Raw genomic sequence first — 16,764 nt, forward strand, 5'->3', positions numbered from 1 at the left:
CTCCTAGTGGCCGGGGACTTTAATGCAGGGAAACTTAAATACGTTTGACCCAATTTCTACCTGCATGTCACATTTGCAACCAGAGGGAGAAAAACAAACTCCACCTTTATTCCACACACAGAGACGCATACAAAGCTCTCCCTCGCTATCCATTTGGCAAAGTCTGACCATAATGCTATCCTCCCGATTCCTGCTTACAAGCAAAAACTAAAACAGGAAGTACCAGGGACTCCCTCAATACGGAAGTGGTCAGATGACGCGGATGCTACGCTACAGGACTGTTTTGATAGCACAGACTGGAATATGTTCCGGGATTCATCCAACGGCATTGAGGAGTATACCACCTCAGTCACCGGCTTCATTAATAAGTGGATCGACGATGTTGTCCCCACAGTGACCACACGTACATTTCCCAACCAGAAGCCATGGATTACAGGAAACATCCGCACCGAGCTAAAGGCTAGAGCTGCCGTTTTCAAGGAGCGGGACACTAATCCGGACCCTAATAAGAAATCCTGCTATGCCCTTAGACGAACCATCAAACACGCATAGCGTTCATACAGGACTAAGATTAAATCCAACTACACTGGCTCTGACGCTTGTCGGATGTGGAAGGGATTGAAAAATATTACGGACTACAAAGGCAAACCCAGATGCGAGCTGCCCGTTGCCGTGAGCCTACCAGACAAGCTAAATGCCTTTTATGCTCGCTTTGAGGCAAGCAACACTGAAGCATGCATGAGAAAACCAGCTGTTCCGGACAACTGTGTGATCATGCTCTCTGTAGCCGATGTGAGCAAGACCTTTAAACAGGTCAAGATTCACCAGACCGATTACCAGGACGTATACTCAAAGCATGTGCAGACCAACTGGCAAGTGTCGTCAAAGACATTTTCAACCTCTCCCTGACCAAGTCTGTAATACCTACATGTTTCAAACAGACCACCATAGTCCCAAGAAAGTTAAGGTAACCTGCCTATGATTACCACCCCGTAGCAATCACGTCGGTAGCCATGAAGTGCTTTGAAAGGCTGGTCATGCCTCACATCAACACCATCATGCCGGAAAACCAAACCCACTCCAAATCGCCCCAACAGATCCACAGATGATGCAATCTGAATTGCACTCCATACTGCCCTTTCCCACCTGGACAAAAGGAACACCTATGTGAGAATGTTGTTCATTAACTACAGCTTAGCGTTCAACACCATAGTGCCCACAAAGCTCATGACTAAGCTAAGGACCCTGGGACTAAACACATTCCTCTACAACTGGATCCTGGACTTCCTGACGGGACACTTCCAGGTGGTAAGGGTAGGCAACAACACATCTGCCACCCTGACCCTCAACACTGGGGCCCCTCAGGGGTGCTTGCTTAGTTCCCTCCTGTACTCCCTGTTCACCCACAATTGCATGGCCAAGCACGACTCCAACACCATCATTAATTTTGCTGACGACAACAGTGGTAGGCCTGATCACCAACAACAATGAGACAGCCTATAGAGAGGAGGTCAGAGACCTTGCAGTTTGGTGCCAGGAAAACAACCTCTCCCTCAATGTGAGCAAGACAAAGGAGCTGATCGTGGACTACAGGAAAAGGAGGGCCGAACAGGCACCCATTAACATCAACGGGGCGGAAGTGGAGCGGGTCGAGAGATTCAAGTTCCTTGGTGTCCACATCACCAACAAACTATCATGGTCCAAACACACCAAGACAGTTGTGAAGAGGGCACGACAACATATTTTCCCCCTCAGGAGACTGAAAAGATTTGGCATGGGTCCCCAGATCCTCAAAATGTTCTACAGCTGTACCATCGAGAGCATCCTGACTGGTTGCATCACCACCTGGTATGGCAACTGCTCGGCATCTGACCGTAAGGCGCTACAGAGGGTAGTGCGTACGGCCCAGTACATCCCTGGGGCCAAGCTTCCTGACATCCAGGACCTATATACTGCATTGTTGGTTAAGAGCTTGTAAGTAAGCATTTCACAGTAAGGTGAAGGTGAATACCTGTTGTATTCGGCGCATGTGACAAATACATTTTGATTTGATAACCAGCCTTTCAAACCACTTCATGGATTACAGATGTGAGTGCTACAGGGTGGTAGTCATTGATCTTGGGAACATGAATGATGGTGGTCATCTTAAAACGTGGGGATTATAGACTGGGACAAGGAGTTTGAAATTTACAGTGAATATGCCTGCAAGCTGTTCTGTGCAAGCTCTGAGAACGCCCCCTGGAATACCGCCGGGTCCCGTGGCCTTGCGGGTGTTGATCTGATTAAAGACTTACTCACGTCGGCCTCAGAGAGAGATCACCCAATCCTCTGGGTCAGTGGCGGCCCTCTCATCCAGCATTCAGCTCAGAGTTACAGCCCCTACTGGAGATGTTTCAGACATTTTGAAGAGGGTTAAGTCATCCTGGACAGGGTAACTGATTAATTTTTTTTATAATTGTCCCTCTGCTGGTTTTGGAGTAATGGGCTGCCCACAGACTGGCCTTGGTTACTTAATCGAACATCAAAAGACACTTTGTACCACAGAATTCTGGATGAGCTCCAGGCAGCAATGAGCCACAGCAGACCTGGCCTCCACAATTCCCCCAGACAGCAGGGGCTCTGTTCCCTGCACAACCATGGTCTACCAAACAATGGATAAATTATGAATGTAATATAACGTAATCATGTTGTCTTTGTTTTTCCCTCTCACAGAAAGCACCATTAGCCTACTTGCTCGCAGCTACAGATTGAGCTACAGAGGCATCTACAGTAATGAAGCAATTCAGGTTATGTGCTTAGGGGCTGGGGAGCAATCCAATTTCCCTAGCCCCGGGCCCAGCTAACATCGACTCAATTTAAACGTAGGATCACCCCATACTAATGTGCACAAAGGGTCCAGTAATCTGGTCTGTGTCCAGAAACTAAATCAGTAATTCAGGATGAGAAACAGCAGCAGCAGTAAGATTTACTGTACAATAAGACGTAAATAAAGCATCCAAGCTCAAGAAAAGATAAAAAGAAAAGCAGCCCTGAAGGACTGAGGTTGACACCAGCAGAAACACTGACTGTAGACAGCCTTGACACTGCTCACTTTCTAAGACACCTGAAAACAGAAAATATCTTCCAAACAGCGTGTGCGCACGCTTGTGCATGTGTGTACGCTCGTGCGTGTGTGTATTCATCCCTAATACTACTGAAAATGGTGAGACCTTCAGCGAGCACCTAGGCACTTGGTTTATCTAACTATCCCATGAAACACATGGAATTGTCTCTCCAAATAATATTTTAATTTCTTCCCTATCGTTGCATGTTGCCTTGATATCTTGCCCTGCCAGGCATCATCAAGCTCTGATCTGAACGAAGACCAATAAGGTGCTAATTAAAGTAAAACACTAGAATTCCACCAAGCCTACTACCTGGATTTCCAATAATGTTAGCTTAAATGACCCTCCCTTAACATAAATTAATATAAATTCACTTATAGAGATTGAAAAGGACGCACTAGGTCAACATATTTAATTACAATCATGGATTTTGATTGGACGTTTTAATCAAATTCATATAAAGTTTAAATAGCATGCTAGTCAAATAATTAAGATAACAGCTTTGCTGTATAAGAGTTTCCCGCCATCTAGTGGCCATAAAACAAAACTACAACTAGAAAAATAAAGAAACCCTAGCCAACACAGGCTGCACCCCCTCATAGTCAGCTCAATTCTGATCTTTTTTCCTACTAATTGGTATTTTGACCAATCACAGATCTTTTCACATCTGACCTTTTTCAGAACTGATATAATTGGACAAAAGACCAATTATTGGAAGAAAAAAAAATCAAGAATAAGGCTTCCTAAACGCAGCCTATGGTGGCTGTATGTATCTCAATGGACTCCTTTTATTTATTTTTGTTATTTAACTAGGCGAGTCAGTTAAGAACAAAATCTTATTTACAATGACGGCCTACCCCGGCCAAACCCTAACCCGGACAACGTTGGCCAATTGTGTGCCTCCCTATGGGACTCCCATATCACCGCTGGTTGTGATACAGCCTGGAATTAAACCAGGGTCTGTAGTGATGCCTCTAGCACTGAGATGCAGTGCCTTAGACCACTGCGCCACTCGGGAGCCCAAACTTTATTCATCTCCTTTCCTACATACCTTCTGATCTCAGAAGACTTGATGAATTACAGCGCCTTCAGAAAGTATTCACACCCCCTGGACTTTTTCCACATTTTGTTGTTTTACAGCCTGAATTTAAAATGGATTAAATTGAGATTTGTCATAATGTCAAAGTGGAATTGTTTTCCGACATTTTAACAAATTAATTGAAAATGAAAAGCTGAAATGTCGAGTCATTACATATTTAATTCCTTTGTTATGGTAATAGGTTCAGGAGTAAAATTTTGGTTTAACAAGTCACATAAGTCGCATGGACTCACTCTGTGTGCAATATTAGTTTTTACATTATTTTTTAATGACTACCTCATCGCTGTACCCGACACATGTAATTATATGTAAGATCCCTCAGTCGAGCAGTGAATTTCAAACACATAGACCAGGGAGGTTTTCCAATGGCTCCCAAAGAATTGGTAGATCAGTAAAATTAGGAAAAAAGCTGATATTGAATATCCCTTTGAGCATGGTGAAGTTATTAAGTACACTTTGGATGGTGTATTACTATCAATACACCAGGTCACTACAAAGATACAGGTGTCCTTCCTAACTCAGTTGCTGGAGAGGAAGGAAACCGTTCAGGGATTTCACCATGAGGCCAACGGTGACTTTAAAACAGTTTGTTTTCTCCTATCACAGCCATTAAACTCTAAGGATGGATCAACAACATTGTAGTTACTCCACAATACTAACCTAATTGACAGAGTGAAAGGAAGGAAACCTGTACAGAATAAAATGTTTCCAAAACATGCATCATGTTTACAAGGCACTGAAGTAACACTGCAAAAAAATGTGGCAAAGCGGTGAATTTATAAAAACTTTTTGCCATGAATACAAAGCGTTAAAACGGAATGGAGCTAAGCACAGGCAAAATCCTAGAGGAAAACCTGGTTCAGTCTGCTTTCCACCAGACACCGGGAGATTAATTCACCTTTCAGCAGGACAATAACCTAAAACACAAGGCCAAATCTACACTGGAGTTGCTTACCAAGAAGACAGTGAATGTTCCTGATTGGCCAAGTTACAGTTTTGACTTAAATCTGTTTGAAAATATGTCAGGACTTGAAAATGGTTGTCCAGCAATGATCAACAACCAATTTGACAGAACATTTTAAATAATAATGGCCAAATATTGTACAATCTAGGTGTCCAAAGCTCTTAGAGATTTGCCCAGAAAGATTCACAGCTGTAATTGGTCCAAAGCTGATTCTGGGGTGTAAATCAGATATTTCTGTATTTCATTTTCAAAATATTTGCTAAAATTTCTGAAACATGTGTTCACTTTGTCATTATGGGGTAATGTGTGTAGATGGGTGAGAGAGAATTTTTTAAATTATTATTATGTTGAATTCAGGCTGTAACAACAAAATGTGGAATAAATCAAGCGGTGTGAAGTTTCTGAAGGCACCGTGTACATAATTGCTGTGGCGACATAAACAAAAAAAAGCATAGGCTACCTCATGTTGATGTGATGTCCCTCATTGCAGGTCTGTCATCATGGTCAGAATATTGTACTGCTTCCAACAAATGAAAAATCATTAGGGGTGACATCTCAGATAAAGTACACATTATCTCAAATTAAAGTGTGACTAAATTACAGAAGAACAAATATACTGGGCATTGGCAAATTTCTCTACCTAATGTAATAGTTTGGTTATTTATGAGCTAATCTAAATGTCCGTCACTACCCAATATCAATAATAAGCTTTTAGTAAATTGTGCGCGCGGAATGGGCGAAACGGTAAACAAGTCACGAGACCGCATGAACCATTCGGCTTTCCATACTTTATACAACTGTTCCATACTCATTTATACAACTGTGTTCCATATCCGTTTCGCAACAGTGACGTTTTGACAAGATAGCCATTGAAAAACCCCTAGCAGCGCGCTTATTGGCTTGTTCTGCTTGCCAGTGTCAGCCTATTGGGCGAAGAGGTGCTACTGTACAACACGACGGAAGACAACAACAGCATTGGGTACTCGAGACCGCCTTCCATATGTCAAGACATTTCAGTAAGAATTTGATAAACTCGTCGATTGAAATTGAGTGAAGACAATCTTTAAGAACAGAAGATGTGAGCTAACTACGAAAGTTTATTTTGAACATTTGATCATAAAAGGCTCCCGGTGGCACACAAAGCAATAACGTTACTAGATAGACCGTTACTGTTTCTATTTGGGTGTGCCACTTGCAATGAGAGGAAATCAACACCGACTGGGTCTTGGAGAAACAGAAATAGCACCACTTCCAAGGTCCAGTTTAACATTGACAGAAGAGGATAGCCAAAATAGAGTCAACCTATAACCACCCTCTTGCAAGTCGTCAGGACACCTTAGGTAAGTTCTAGCTAAATATACTGAAAATATTGAATTCTTATAAATAAATAAAATACATGTATATTGATTTTACCAACAGCCTGCTGTGGTGAGAGTAACGTTCACCTTACAGTAGATGGTTATGAGCCACACTATTCCTTACAGTAGATACATATGGTTATGAGCAACACTATGCCAGTCTCTCTTGGCTAAGAGTTGAGGAAAGACTGACTGCATCACTTCTTGTTTTTATAAGAAACATTAATGTGTTGGAAATTCCAAATTGTTTGCATAGTCAACTGACACACGCACTGACACACACACACACACACCCACCAGACATGCCACCAGGGGTCTTTTCAGGTCCAGAACAAATTCAAGGAAATGTACAGTATTACAGAGCCATGAGTGCATGGAACTCCCTTCCATCTAATATAGCGCAAGTGAATTGCAAACCTGGTTTCAAAAAACAAATGAAACCAATGGCGTCAGCTAATGGGGATCATAATAAATGAAAATAATTCACTGTGGATGGTCCATTTCTCTTCAGGTATTTACAATGGACCACACACATGATTGTGTGGATGAATGTGAGTCTGATCACTCAGGAACCACACACAACTCAGAATTTCAGCTCCATGTCTCAACTACAATGAGCAACAGACCAAGACCAGGTCAGAATCAAACTTGCGTTTACCCTCAAACCTATAAAGCCTGGATATCGAATATCATGTGAAAATACATTCATACTCAGTTTGGATACATGTGTGAATCTCTTCAGGTATAAATACATCTAACCATTTCTTAATTCCCCCCTTCCCTTTCCACTCACTGACAGGTGAGCGAGTCCGGCTCTACTCAGAGTCCCAGGTGTGCTCCCAGGTTGGCAAAAGGGAAGACACAGAGTTTCAGGATGTGATGACTCCTACTGAGGAGGGTGGGGGTGATGGGGCTTCATTCCGAGGCCGATCACAGTCTGCTCCTCCTGCACTGTGGGCTGCAAAGAAATATGGCTGCCAGCTGAGGAGGATGAGTGATGAATTTGACACCTGGCTCGACAAAGGGGTAAGATATGTGGGCTGGCAGAGGAGTGTACAATTGAAAGATTGGGAACAAAGCAGACACTCTCATTCCCATTTACTATATACATATATAGTAAATGTGTAATATGCGACTTTATCCTTAGCTACATGAATGGACTCCACAGGTCTAAGCATAGTGCATATACCGTAGGAAAATGATTTACCCGAGTATCACTAATTGACAGTGATTGCAGTAAAGACTGCTTTACATCAAAATGTATAGAGTTGACCTTTCAATCCATTTCCCTGCCCAGGTGCCCAAGAGAGGGATTATTCCAAGAGGAGGCAAGCAGAAAGTCTCCCGAGGATGGTTCTCTTTCCTCTGGAGTCCAAAGGAGGCGGAAGGCAGGGAGTGAGAAACCAATACAGTACGCACCTCTTTCAGAGACCAAGGCAAGAAGGAGCTCATACACATTTCCATAATGACTGGACCACACCTGAAATATTCACATCTCATAGGCATACTTTTGCTTAAATTACAGTATGTCTATGGAGAATATCACCAATTCAAATGTGACCTTTTTGTACAATCAAATCAAACGTTATGCAAAATGCATTGCATATTGAAAACATGTTGCAATATTACCAAAAAGTTATTCAGTGCATAATAAATGCATTTTCAAAGAAATGCAGTCATTAAAAAGCGACAATCTCTTGTGCCAATTACATATTTATTAACATATTTGCAGAGAAATGTCAAATTGTTCTATGAAATGTTTCTACATTTGTAAGTATGAATTTCAAAGCGTAGGCTAATAACTAATGGTTTGAAATAAACAAAATGTAAATATACTTTAATGATTCTTAAAATATGAAACCTGTGAAAAGGACAACTGATCTGTGATGACAATAATTATAAGACGGGTATGTTGTACAAAACGTTTTATTATACAGACCCCCCCCCCACCTATGCTAGCCTATTAAATGCCTTTATCTGCAAAAACATTAGTGCATTCTGACTTGACATAGGCACATGTAACTCCAGTGTGCGATAGAATGAGTAGATTTACGTAGACTTAGATGGACAGGCACCTATTTCAAGTCAGGGTATTGTCAAAAACGTAAAAGTAGATGTTCAATTATCTTCATACATACTTAACTGATACACTAAGTTTATTTTGGTATTGATCTTAAACGTAGATGCATTACATTTCATTATCTTCTTTCATTTGCAATAGTCTTTCATTTATTCAGTATATTTTTTCAATTGTATAGTGTGCATACCGGTATGTAAATATTTACAATCCAGGCCATATGCAGCCTTCTCAACCACCTTATATGCAAATATTCGGGAATACTGTTAAGCAACAAATATGAGTGTATATGGCAATCTGATGTATAAACAATAGTAGGAGTCATCCACTGCCATCAGTTAAAACTGATATTCTACTTGAAAATTTGTGTGGCTTAACATTTTTATATTTATTTTTTTCATAAAAAAACTGTATAACTATTTGTAAATATTTTTTATGTTATGTAACAGATTAAATGTTTGAACATTGCTTATTAAAATGTGACTATTGTTTTTTGCAAATCTTTGTTGAAGTAATTCATATTAAGCATTTTAACATGCATTAGGATAGGTCTTTATTTAAACTAACCGATTGGCCTAACATTTGTTTAAGAATCAAGGAACTATGACTTAAACATAAATATTGTAAATGAAACGTTACATTTCATTATAGGTTCGTTTGTAGTTCAGAATTACATTTAACACAATGTTCTATGACTGATCAAGTATATTGTTGTGGGGCTCTCTCCTCTAGACCACACTAGTGGGATCTCTTTTGCAGAACCTTTTTCCACTGTCCATGTCAGACAGTGTCTTCATTCCCCCTTCATCCAGGTCAAAGTCAAACACCTGCCCATTTTCTCTCACCCTCTTGGGCCGTGCGGACCTGGGTAACACAGCCACACCCTGCTGAATGGCCCACCTCAAAAGCACCTGGGAGGCAGTTCTGCCATGCCCCTCCGCCATAGCAACAACTTCTGGTTCCGACAACAGGGCACCTTTCCCCAGGGATGAATACGCCTGGAAGCAGACTCCCGAGTCCCTGCAAATGACCCTCAGCTCCTTCTGTGCCAGTCTAGGATGGAACTCCACCTGCAGAATGGTAAAAAATATATAATAAATGAGAGTTAAAATCGCAGGCCAGGTACAAACAGCAGCTGTGCCCTTGGCTAAGCTAAATCCGAATACATTTAAACTGTGGTCTGTATGTGTCAAATTTGAAAAATAAAACCACTTCAACAAATCATGAGGACATGAATGTACCTGCAGCACGGCAGGGCGCACCCTGCAGGTCTCCAGCAGCTCTATCAGGTGCCTAGGAGAGTAGTTTGAGACCCCAATTGCTCTGAGCATACCATTGGTATGGAGCTCCTCCATGACAGTCCAGCTGTGGGCTCGATGCTGTGCATTCCTCTCATCTTCTGGTTCCAGACCCTCAGTTCCAGGCCAGTGGATGAGGTACAAGTCAATGTATCCCCCTAGCCCCAGCCTCTCCAGGCTACGAGCACAGCCCTCTCTGGCCTTCGAGCCCATGTCCGCTGGGGACAGCTTACTGATGAGAAAGATGTCTGCTCTGGTCAGGTTGTGTTTGGGCATCAGGTCCAACAGGGCGTGGCCCAAGTCTGCTTCATTGCCATACACCGCAGCAGTGTCAAAGGCACGATACCCTTCCCTGAGTGCAGCGTCAACACTCAGGTGCATTTGCTTACCTTGCAGCCTGTATGTTCCTAGTCCCAGGAGGGGCATCTGAGCCCCAGTATTCAGTCTAAACGAGGGCAGGGGGGAAGACATCAACGCCAGATGGAAGGGCTGGGGAGTACTGTGCTGTAAAAAAAAGATGGACATTGTGGTTTAACCATTAGCCACACACCCACCTATACAATCATGCTACATACACACACGTCACAACTGCTACTACCAGACTCGTACGATTGCTCGCTAAATACTGCACAATTTAAAACACTTCCTCACAAATCCCCTTCCCCAAAATACGTGTAAATATCGGACTATAAATTGTGCCTTCCTGTGCAATACTGATGCTAAAAAATATTATATTCTACTGAGCATTTTACTTTATGCCGTATACTTATCTTTGTTATTTTGTATTGCATTGTCGAGAAGACACCTGCAAGCATTTCGTTGGACATTATGTTACGTTATACTATGTGTATCCCGTACATACGACTAATAACTACAACTTAAAACTAGTGGAATAGTACTTCAAGACAAGTCTACATGGCCAAGCTTTTAATGTATTTTTTTGAGCAGAAGAGGACTCGTTTCATTTAACTGGCTGGGGTACCACAATATTCGCGCCATGATGGAACACTGAATTTGACAGGAAATTGCTAGCTATTAAACCAACTTCAGACCATTTCAGTGGCTGCAAAATACTATCATATTTCTGACATAGTATCATGTTTTTGCTTCTCATACGTTTACTTTTCTTTAGAGACAGACAACTTACTTGAAGGATGACCACGTGTTGTTATGTTTAGATGGTACGGTACACGAACATACGTTGTAGGATTTGAGCGAAGTTGGTGATGTCCGAAGGTATTTTATGGGTTCCCTACTGTCTTCGCGCACATCACCAGATTAACTGTGGACGCATTTTAATAGATCGTCTAAAGTGGCTTCCTTCTTCTTCTTCAACTACTTCTGTATAAAAATAACACACAGGCTAAGTAAGACCATATGAATGACACTTTTTTCACTTTAGAGCAGATGATTTCTCTGCTACCGCATGGCAAGCGGTACTTGGAACGCCAAGTCTAGGACCAAAAAGCTCCTCTACAGCTTCTACCCCCAAGCCATAAGCCTGCGGAACAATTTATACAATCGCCACCGGACTATTTACATTGACACCCCCCCAAATTACCTCAACTAACCTCTACCCCCTGTATATAGCCTCGTTATTGTTACTTTTTATTATTATTTTTTACTTTAGTCTATTTGGTAAATATTGTCTTAACTCTTCTTGAACTGCACTGTTGGTTAAGGGCTTGTTCTATTTGGTGCATGTGACAAATACAGTTTGATTTGATTTGAATAAAGACAAGTCATACCCAACATTGGAAATCAATGGACTTATTTCATTGTCACCTGCAATAACATGACAAAGTCAACTTTTGCTTTAAAATGGCAGCTGTTAAAATTAACTTCAATAATGCTAAATGGCTAATCGTTTTCTTTAAATACTCACAAACCCTTAAATATGCCATCAGGAACAGTCCCCAGTGACGTGCTGTTGACTGGAAGAGGCTGAATAGATGTTGAAACATGTAGGGGTGAAAAAGAGGACAGTATAAAACAATCTTATTATCCTCCATGAATTACTGTTCATCTTCCTTTTTCCTCACTTATCAAGTAATTAAAGACCAGATAGGCAAGAACAGAGAAATGGGACATTTCAGACTTCAGATTTTGCCATGGCATGAAATTCTCTAAAGAGATTTCCTTCCAAGCATCCAGTGAAATTACTGAAAATATGCAACATTGTGGTACCATGGAATGTATTGGATTGGGGAAGTGCACCATGGAGAACTTGAAATGTTGCACACCATCAAAAGCAATCAATACCAAAACATTATTGTCAAAAGACCATGCCGGAGGCCCTGTGCATCCTTGCCTTCAATTTCAGTACCTTCAGTTTTACCTGCCAAGCTGTTACACAAGTTTTCACTTACCTTTTTCAGGTGGAGGAAAGCTTTCATAGGACAACTTGTAAAAGAGAAATTAAAACGTTAGCAGTTAAGGGTTACAGTATGCCAGGCCCTATTTCTCTATTTGGAGAAAGGAATTGTCTAACAAAAGGAAGAAGCCATGTCAGGTCTTACACAAAAGTTTAGTCTGAGTTTAGCCCCTTGTGGGGGTAGTTTGTGGAGGTAGGTTGTATGAAAGATCCTGTATACACCAGACACCTTACCTTTTGACTGACATTTGACATCCAAACACCTCAACACCATTGACATTGTTCAGAGCTACTCACTTGACCACTGGCGAGGGTGCTTTTTTTTGTCTGTAGAGACTTCAAGTCATTTAGTTGTGGTAGGACACAAACCATTTCAATTACACTATTGGTAACCGTCAATCACGTATTTGAGCAATCATTATTTCATCATCAGTTCGTAAAGATATTCAACAAAAAATGTATTAAATGAAAAATCGATGGGATCAGAGTGAGGTCGACATTTTATTTAAGCTGCTAAATGACAAAAGCGGCTGATCAAGACATTTCTTCATGTATTTCTTATCAAAACAAGTCAAATTTGTCCAACGTTTCAACAACCGTAATGATGAATTCGAAATAAGTCATTAAAAATGTTCCCATTCCAATTAACAGCATTTTAACCGAGAAGCGTACAATCAGGAAAGTCTATAGGCGTAGATGTCTATTTTATTTTGGATTACATCAACGTCACGTTATACAAAAACAAAAAGGTCTCACAACGCAACAGAAAGCTAGTGATTAGTTCATATATGCATAATGTGAAATAGTAATACAAGCTGTGTGACTGTGGCGGTGCAACGGTTTTTCGGTGGTTATCTTTTTATTTCGTTGCTGAAGTCGATGAACCGGTCGTATCGGGTTTTGTTTCGAAGGCGATGCTTTATCCTATGATGCTGCGTCGAACGTGGCAAGGCCTTCAGAGGAGATGAGCTCGGTCAGCTGTTGCGGTGTGTTTGGTTAGTCGGTCAGTCAGGTTGCACACAACACCCCCAACCTTTGAATTGGGGTGAATGACAAAAACCTGAGGGAGAGGGGTTATTTTTAGGGGACAAATAAAACTGTCTTAGAGAGTAGTATTTCAGGACTTTTAGGCAGAGCCATCCACTCAATGTAGGGCCTACTACACAAAACACAATTCCTATACTACACCAGAAAATCCTAAACTCCAAAAGTCCAAAATATAATATTAACAACAGACATTGAGACACTAGCCTACCACCTCAAGTCTACAAATATGTTAACAATCAAACACTCATACAATTATTCATAGACTGCTGTTATGGCTGGTGTGTCTTCCATCATAAATAAACAAAAACTAGTCAAAATCAATTAAGTGTGATGTTTGACGAAGTAAGATTTATGAATGTACAGTATTGTCCCTATTACCCATTCTCCTATATAATATACGATTACCACCAGCTTCAAAAAACCTCTCTGTGCACTCATAGCAAACACACTCATACAGTAAATCTTCCATTTCAAAAAGAGCCCTTAGTAACCTCTACCAAAACCATTGGAGTAATTCTCCTCAAAGTAATCATGATTATCAAAGCCTGAGCCCAGAGCATAGATGAAGGAGGGGGCACAGAGCTGCCACCAACAAAATCTCACGAAGCACCACTTCGCACATAGCTGGCAGAGGAAGGTGAGAGCAACAGAGTGTGGCGGCTAGCCAGGGGCCTGCGCTCCCAGTAATAACAGGAAGTAAGTGAGGGAGAAAGTGGCCACTGAGGGAGTGGGGGAAGCTGTCGCTCATAAGAATCCTGCTCAAAGTAAGAGGAAAAGTATGGGTCATGGCAGACACTCCTCTCATATAGGTCACGATCGTAATAGGCCCTAGTAGGGGGTGGAGGAGGTGGAAGGGGACCACGAGATGGGTAGTAGTCACTGTGTGGCGCTCGAGCAGGGAGGTAGTGAGGACCGTGGTGTGGGTGAAGTGGATAGTGGTGAGGTGGGGGAGGGTAGTCATCCCCTCTGCCATTTCTGGATTGATTGTTGCAGGAGATGGACACGAAGATCTTTTGGCCCTCCAGTTTAGAGTGATTTAACTGAGAAATGGCCCCATGGGCCTCATTTTCTTTCTGCATGTGCACAAAGGCCAAGTTCTTCACAATGTCACACTACCACCTTACCAAACTGCTGGAAGAGCGCTCTTGTCTTAGCAGCTGTAGCCCCCTCAGGGACATTCCCTACGTAGATCTTTGTGGCATTGCGGACCTTCGTAGTGGCAAACCCCACTGTGATTTGCGCTCCATTGAGCTCATGGAGTTCTACCACTGCCTTCTGAGCCGCCTCCTCATTCATGTGCACAAAGCCATAGTTTTTCAGAATGTCACAGTCCAATACCGGACTATATTTCTCAAATAGGGTATGCAGTTCTGGCTCTGTGGTTGGGGAGTTCACATTTCCAACAAATATATTTACCATTTTAGTATGGTAGCTAACAAGACAGTATTGACTTAGCTGTTGCACATAAGGGGTGCATCAAGTTTACAGGATTCCTGGAGGACACTTCTTCAGCACTCAACCGGTCTAAAACCAAAAATATGACAAGTTAGACATTAACACCCCATTGGAATCGTGGGAATTCTGGGGTTCTCAGGCACAGTGTGGGGTTAACTAATGTTAACTAGCTTGTTACAGCCAGGCTATTTAACGTTAGCTGGCGAGTATATTTGCTAGTAACTAACGTTAGTGACTGATAAGTTACAAAAATACAGTCACTTGAAATATCTAGCGAGCTAGTTACATTCCACAAAATAAAGTGTGCCTTTCTGACCAAATAGAAATACCTTAGTAGATGTAGCCTAGTTAGATAATGTTGTTAGTGTTTGTGGAGGTTAGCTAGCTACTAGTCACAACTAGCGTGATAGCTAACAAAAGCTGCCAGCAGCAGGCTAGCTAGCAAGCTAAAAACGTCAACTGCTAGCTGGCTGCCTTTTTGAGGTTGTAAGACAAGTCGCTTTCGTCTATTTCTGTACAAATTAACTTAAATATCACCGTGTAGGTTGGGTTACGTAGGTATGTACTTTGGTGGCTTCACCACAGCCCTACTTCCCACTGACAACAAATTGCAGCAAGCTAACGGCAGCTGGCACTAAAGCTAGCTGGATAACTAGGAAGAGCAAAGTTTGTTGTCTACGGCTGCGTATTTTATTTAACCCTTAATTAACTAGGCAAGTCAGTTATTAACAAATTCTTATTTACAATGACGGGCAGACCCGGACGACGCTGGGCCAATTGTGCGCCACCCTATGAGCCCAATCACGGCCGGATGTGATTCGGCCTGGATTCAAACCAGGAACTGTAGTGACACCTCTTGCACTGAAAAACAGTGCCTTCGACCGCTGCGCCACTCGGGAGCCCCATCAATATTCTAAAGTGACTTCCTTTCCCTAGTCTGCCGTTATTTTATAAAATTGTACAGGTGGAATGTACAGTCGTGGCCAAACGTTTTGAGAATGAAGCAAATATTCATTTCCACAAAGTTTGCTGCTTCAGTGTTGTCTTGTTTTGTACGCTTTGTACAAAATAATAAAACGCAGTACTACAGGATATTTCTTAACGTAGCTCTTTATTAGCTAGCTACAACTGGCACGTTCACCCATCTCCAACCATGATCAACTGACCATGACCTAACCATCTGGGTGGTCTTAACCAATCATAGCACAGTATGATACGGCGGTAAAATATAATTCAGTATGTTTACACATGTGAATATTACAAGTGTCTTTAGATATTTTTGTCAGATGTTACTATGGAATACTGAAGTATAATTACAAGCATTTCATAAGTCTCAAAGGCTTTTATTGACAATTACATGAAGTTGATGCAAAGAGTCAATATTTGCAGTGTTGACCCTTCTTTTTCAAGACCTCTGCAATCCGCCCTGGCATGCTGTCAATTAACTTCTGGGCCACATCCTGACTGATGGCAGCCCATTCTTGCATAATCAATGCTTGGAGTTTGTCAGAATTTGTGGGGTTTTGTTTGTCCACCCGCCTCTTGAGGATTGACCACAAGTTCTCAATGGGATTAAGGTCTGGGGAGTTTCCTAGCCATGGACCCAAAATATCGATGTTTTGTTCCCCAAGCCACTAAGTTATCACTTTTGCCTTATGGCAAGGTGCTCCATCATGCTGGGAAAGGCATTGTTCGTCACCAAACTGTTCCTGGATGGTTGGGAGATGTTGCTCTCGGAGGATGTGTTGGTACTATTCTTTATTCATGGCTGTGATCTTAGGCAAAATTGTGAGTGAGCCCACTCCCTTGGCTGAGAAGCAACCCAACACATGAATCGTCTCAGGATGTTTTACTGTTGGCATGACACAGGACTGATGGTAGCGCTCACCTTGTCTTCTCCGGACAAGCTTTTTTCCAGATGCCCCAAACAATCGGAAAGGGGATTCATCAGAGAAAATGACTTTACCCCAGTCCTCAGCAGTCCAATC

At 41.9% G+C, this 16,764-nt stretch overlaps 2 protein-coding genes and 1 pseudogene across 6 annotated transcripts; 1 reads left to right on the forward strand and 2 right to left on the reverse strand.

Moving 5' to 3' along the window:
* The first annotated feature begins 6,106 nt into the window (after positions 1-6,106).
* LOC115204267 (bcl2-associated agonist of cell death) lies at positions 6,107-9,075 on the forward strand. The gene is made up of 4 exons (XM_029769700.1): positions 6,107-6,507; positions 7,037-7,160; positions 7,325-7,551; positions 7,823-9,075. The coding sequence occupies exons 2-4, from the start codon at positions 7,046-7,048 to the stop codon at positions 7,922-7,924; spliced, it is 444 nt and encodes a 147-aa protein (XP_029625560.1). The 5' UTR covers positions 6,107-6,507; positions 7,037-7,045; the 3' UTR covers positions 7,925-9,075.
* LOC115204265 (uncharacterized oxidoreductase Mvan_2161) lies at positions 8,737-12,645 on the reverse strand. 5 transcript variants are annotated; one of them, XM_029769694.1, is made up of 3 exons: positions 11,790-12,645; positions 9,844-10,404; positions 8,737-9,672 (listed from the first exon to the last, which is right to left on the reverse strand). In XM_029769694.1, the coding sequence occupies exons 1-3, from the start codon at positions 11,910-11,912 to the stop codon at positions 9,331-9,333; spliced, it is 1,026 nt and encodes a 341-aa protein (XP_029625554.1). In that variant the 5' UTR covers positions 11,913-12,645; the 3' UTR covers positions 8,737-9,330. The 5 variants fall into 5 exon arrangements, with proteins under 5 accessions (XP_029625554.1, XP_029625556.1, XP_029625559.1 ...); XM_029769696.1 differs by having other exon boundaries at positions 11,786-12,645; XM_029769699.1 differs by lacking the exon at positions 11,790-12,645 and adding an exon at positions 11,649-11,775.
* A 117-nt stretch (positions 12,646-12,762) lies between these two features.
* Positions 12,763-14,759, reverse strand: LOC115204266 (RNA-binding protein lark-like; annotated as a pseudogene).
* Positions 14,760-16,764: the final 2,005 nt, after the last annotated feature.

Source organism: Salmo trutta, chromosome 12 (assembly GCF_901001165.1).
Source record: "Salmo trutta chromosome 12, fSalTru1.1, whole genome shotgun sequence".
Taxonomy (NCBI): Eukaryota; Metazoa; Chordata; class Actinopteri; order Salmoniformes; family Salmonidae; genus Salmo; species Salmo trutta.